This window comes from Sinocyclocheilus rhinocerous, unplaced genomic scaffold (assembly GCF_001515625.1).
Source record: "Sinocyclocheilus rhinocerous isolate Xijiao unplaced genomic scaffold, SAMN03320098_v1.1 scaffold387, whole genome shotgun sequence".
Taxonomy (NCBI): Eukaryota; Metazoa; Chordata; class Actinopteri; order Cypriniformes; family Cyprinidae; genus Sinocyclocheilus; species Sinocyclocheilus rhinocerous.
The window spans coordinates 600,629-604,708 of record NW_015651557.1 but is presented as its reverse complement, the minus strand read 5'-3'; the positions used below and the strand labels follow the sequence as shown (position 1 = coordinate 604,708).

The 4,080-nt window shown below is 38.9% G+C and overlaps 1 protein-coding gene across 1 annotated transcript in view; it reads right to left on the bottom strand.

Moving 5' to 3' along the window:
* LOC107713123 (gamma-aminobutyric acid receptor subunit beta-4-like) overlaps positions 1-4,080 on the bottom strand; it is a 49,055-nt gene that overhangs the window by 5,335 nt on the left and 39,640 nt on the right. The window contains exon 6 of the mRNA XM_016518558.1: positions 1,368-1,505. Coding sequence (XP_016374044.1) covers positions 1,368-1,505 — 138 coding nt within the window. The remainder of the gene's footprint in view (positions 1-1,367; positions 1,506-4,080) is intronic.

Genomic DNA, 4,080 nt, shown 5'->3' with positions numbered 1-4,080 from the left:
CTAGAGGCCTCCCGAGCGCCCACCCCCCCCTCCCCATTGGATGTTGTACGGCGCGGGACGCGCCTTCCGGGACGGGGGAGTAATGTCAGACTCTGCTCCTTGTTTTGTGTGTACTCCCCATGTGCCTTCTTTGCCCTTATTTGGTCCTTCCTGTTCCTGTCCCCAATTATTTCTATTAGTTCCAGGTGTTCCTTGTTATTAGTTATCCTCCTCACCTGTCTGCCCCTCGTTATCTGCTCTATTTGAGTTCTAGCCCGTTCTGTTCTCCCTTTTCCGGAATTGTATGTCTACCCTTGCTACGTGTGTTTTCCTTGTTCCCTGGATGTGATTAAAACCTATGTTTGAATTCCACTCCTCGTCTCCTCGCTCCTTCGTCTCCTTGCTCCTCACAGTAGCGAACCATGGCGATAGCTGGGTTTGTCCATATTTTACCCAGCGCTGGGTTAGATTTAACCCAGCATTTTTTAGAGTTTATCAAAGCTTGCATAAAATTGATGAATCAACAGCAGCACTATTTTTTTTTTATTATTAGTCACTCTTGTTTGGACACTTGCCCATAAATCTCCCCATAAAATAAATATGAGCAAGAACACTTAAAATGATAGCCACATTTTCTACATTAATTTAAGTTGAGCAGTGCAGCGCGATAATCTTAAATCTTGGTAAATCTTATTCACTGCATTGTTTTCAGTGAGTTTGCTGAGGCCATGGATTTTAGTGCTATTGTTAACCCCATGTGGAGTTCAACATTAAAGTAGTTGAAACTACTAACTAAACTAAATTTTTAGCTGTGTGGCAGTAATTCAATTATTTTCAGAACTACTACTTTTTTTCCCAACAAGCAGCAGTGTAACCTGTTAAAATTATACACCACGTGATTCACTTTCACTTTTCTTTTTGGAGTCTTTGTCTGTATATAGTCCTACTCCTTTTTCTTCTTCCCTTGGGAAAATAGCCACATGAGAACTAACATCATCACTTTTACACTGCATCTGTGCTGGCTGTTCACACAGATTGTCTGGGATTGATCCCGGGAATGTTACTAGGTCCTGATCCCAGTATCACATTTATCGGCATTCCAACTCCAAGTTCACATAGGAGGCACTTAGTAGAAAAGGAAGTCTCAGTGTGAACATCAGCTTAGCTACAGAAACCCAAAATGCTAAAATTTATCATTGATCTTTTGTTCATGATTTGAAATATAACATGACACGAGCAATGCCAAAGGCATGGGTTAAGTTCACACACACACACACACACACACACACACACACACACACACAGAAAACACAAACTGGTACATTGAATGCAATGTAAGTTGCTTTGAAAGTGTCAAAGTATTTGGACCAAAAGTGAATCGTCCATACCTGTAGTAAACCTCACTTCTCTGGACACAAGACGTAGCTCCACAATGGAAAACTGAGGCAATTCCAGTTTGTCCACACCTGTCACGGCATTGTCCCCTCCTTGCCAGAAGAATACGATATCATCTGTGGTGTACCCATCTGCGGAGATTGTAGACAGTACAATAAATGTTTAATAATGTATGTGTATTATACAACCATAGCACTGGACAATGACAGTTTTACATCTAGCAAACAGATTTCAGTGATGATTTCTAAAATGTAAATTGAACTACATGGCACAAACTACCAGAAGGCACAGAACAAATTTGTTTATTTCATTCATCAATGGTAACAAAAATGTGATTTGTGTTTTAGTGAGGTGGAAATTGGTCTGCATTACGTGTCGTTATCAGCACTGTTAATTGCACACATAAATGGTTCTGCTGTGTGCCATCTAGTTGGTCGCTGTGTTCAGTTTCATCACACATTTTAGAGTGTTTAATGTGCTTTCTGTATAACAAGCTGTGTCACAATGAGGAGGAGAAAATGGCAAGAGGTATACAAATGAAGTGTTTGCCAACATTTTGAAATAAAAACAAAATAAAATAAATATTAATAATAATTCTCTGTCTCTGCTTTTCCAACCACTAATATATACTATAATGTTGCAGCTTGGTGTGACACAATGAAAAGCATAAAAATTGAGAAAATTGTAAAACATTTTTACGCAAATTATGTAATTCAGACAGAGATTTCTATCTGCTAAGTGCAAAATTTAGGCATTGAATGAAACGATTCACATGCGAATGGCTTTATGAATGGTATACACAATGAGTAAGACAAATTAAACGATTTTGTGAATAATTTACACAAAATTAGGTCATTTATGTGAGAACTTTTTTTTGAAAAATGTATGTAACAAATAAGACGTAAGAAAAGTTTTATGATAGGTTTACGCAACTAATGCAACGATTTACAGAAGAATGTTTCGTGTTCAAACTATTTTTGCATTAATGAACCCTTTCTGCATTAACTGTGATTTATCAATGATTTACAAAGAAACTTTTTCTTGTGTTTCATGAATGCGGCCCACTGTGCAGTTAGTGACACCTAAAGCATTAATTTATTGGAATAGCAAACATTAGTGTTCCAAAAGTAAGGAAGTGTTGATACTAGCAAATCTGAAAAATCCCATGCCTCAGCAAGGCCGTAGCATCTGACCCATTGATCTGCAGTAAGCATGAAACAAAGTGCACGGTGTAATCATTCGAAACACAAATCTAGCTATTTGACTGGGCTCCTCTGATGTATCCATGATAGACAGGGCACGCCATCCTGGTACGACTGACTGATCGATAGAGCAGGGCACCTCATTGATAAACCGGCAAACACATTCAATCTTACCTATGTCTATCAATTGTGCCATGAGCCCTCAGTGTCAAACCCCTACAAGAACATTTATCACTCCTGACACCCAAAGACAAGAGTGGGCAGGACTGCGGATATGGGTGATTGCTCTAAATGGGCTTAATGATTACGTTTGCTTACATTAGGTATCTGTGGAGTGTGACAGAGATAAGAAGTAAAAGTGAAATTGATGAGCTGGATGAGTTCAAACTGCTGTTGTCCACGGTCACGGTTTCTTCAAGGTGATGTGGTTAGAACCTGAGTCAGAGTTGGCGTTTGTGCAGTGTTGTGAAGACGACTGATGAAGATTAGACTATCACGCCAGTGATGGGGATTCTGATTTCTTCTTCTCAAATTTGTTCTTTTGAATGATCCAGTTCAAATGAAAAATCGGTTCCCTTTCAGTCGGTCACTACGAGTCACGAGCGAAGTAGATTGGTCTATCGAAGCGATATCCCAATTCGTCGGTCACGACGTGACGTCTCCGTTCCCTCCTTCAGGGAATGAGGGTTACCATACGTAACCGAGACGTTCTTTGACATCATTGAGTGGCATCTGATTTCCTAGTTTGGCATATTATGCCCTCAAAATCATTCTCAACAGCTACTAAAGCTCACTGGATATGATGACGACGAAGTGTTTCACAGCTAGACATCTCCAGTTTGTAGTAACTTGCATAATTATTTGTTTCATTCATTGTCTAATTGCTTGAGAGGTACTTTTTTTAAAATCATTTTTTAATAATTTTTTTTTAATCATTGTGTGAGTAATATGTAACCATCTAATTCATAAACAGTAACTGTAATCTGATTATGAGCATTTTAAAATGAAATATACTTGAAGTATTACAAGTACTTCAATTTTGGAATCTGATTACATAATCCAGATTACATGTAATCAGTTACTACCTAACACTGGGTAGGAGGTGCTATTACACTCTAAAAAATGCTGGGTTCAAGTCCGCGTGAACTGGAAGTTGCTGCCGACTTTATTTCAGTGTAGTGACGTATTTCCAGCTGAAACGGAATATTGAATAGAGGGCGGGGTTTTATTTTTGCGCTCCTCCTCTCTGTCTCTCACTCATAGCAACCTAACGGTTGGAGGGGTGTGTTTAAGGATATTCTGCCCAAGCCGTCAAACTGACGTCATCAGAGAAGGAATGCCATTCCAGAGCGGAAGTAAATGTTCAGATTTTAATTAAAGATTACAGAAACAAACAATTTTTTACAGCGGATTAACTTGCACGGATTAATTGTTCACATCAAGACTAGCAATGTGCGCTAATAAAGTAAATAAAGTCAATTTTGATTTCATGCGGACTTTAACG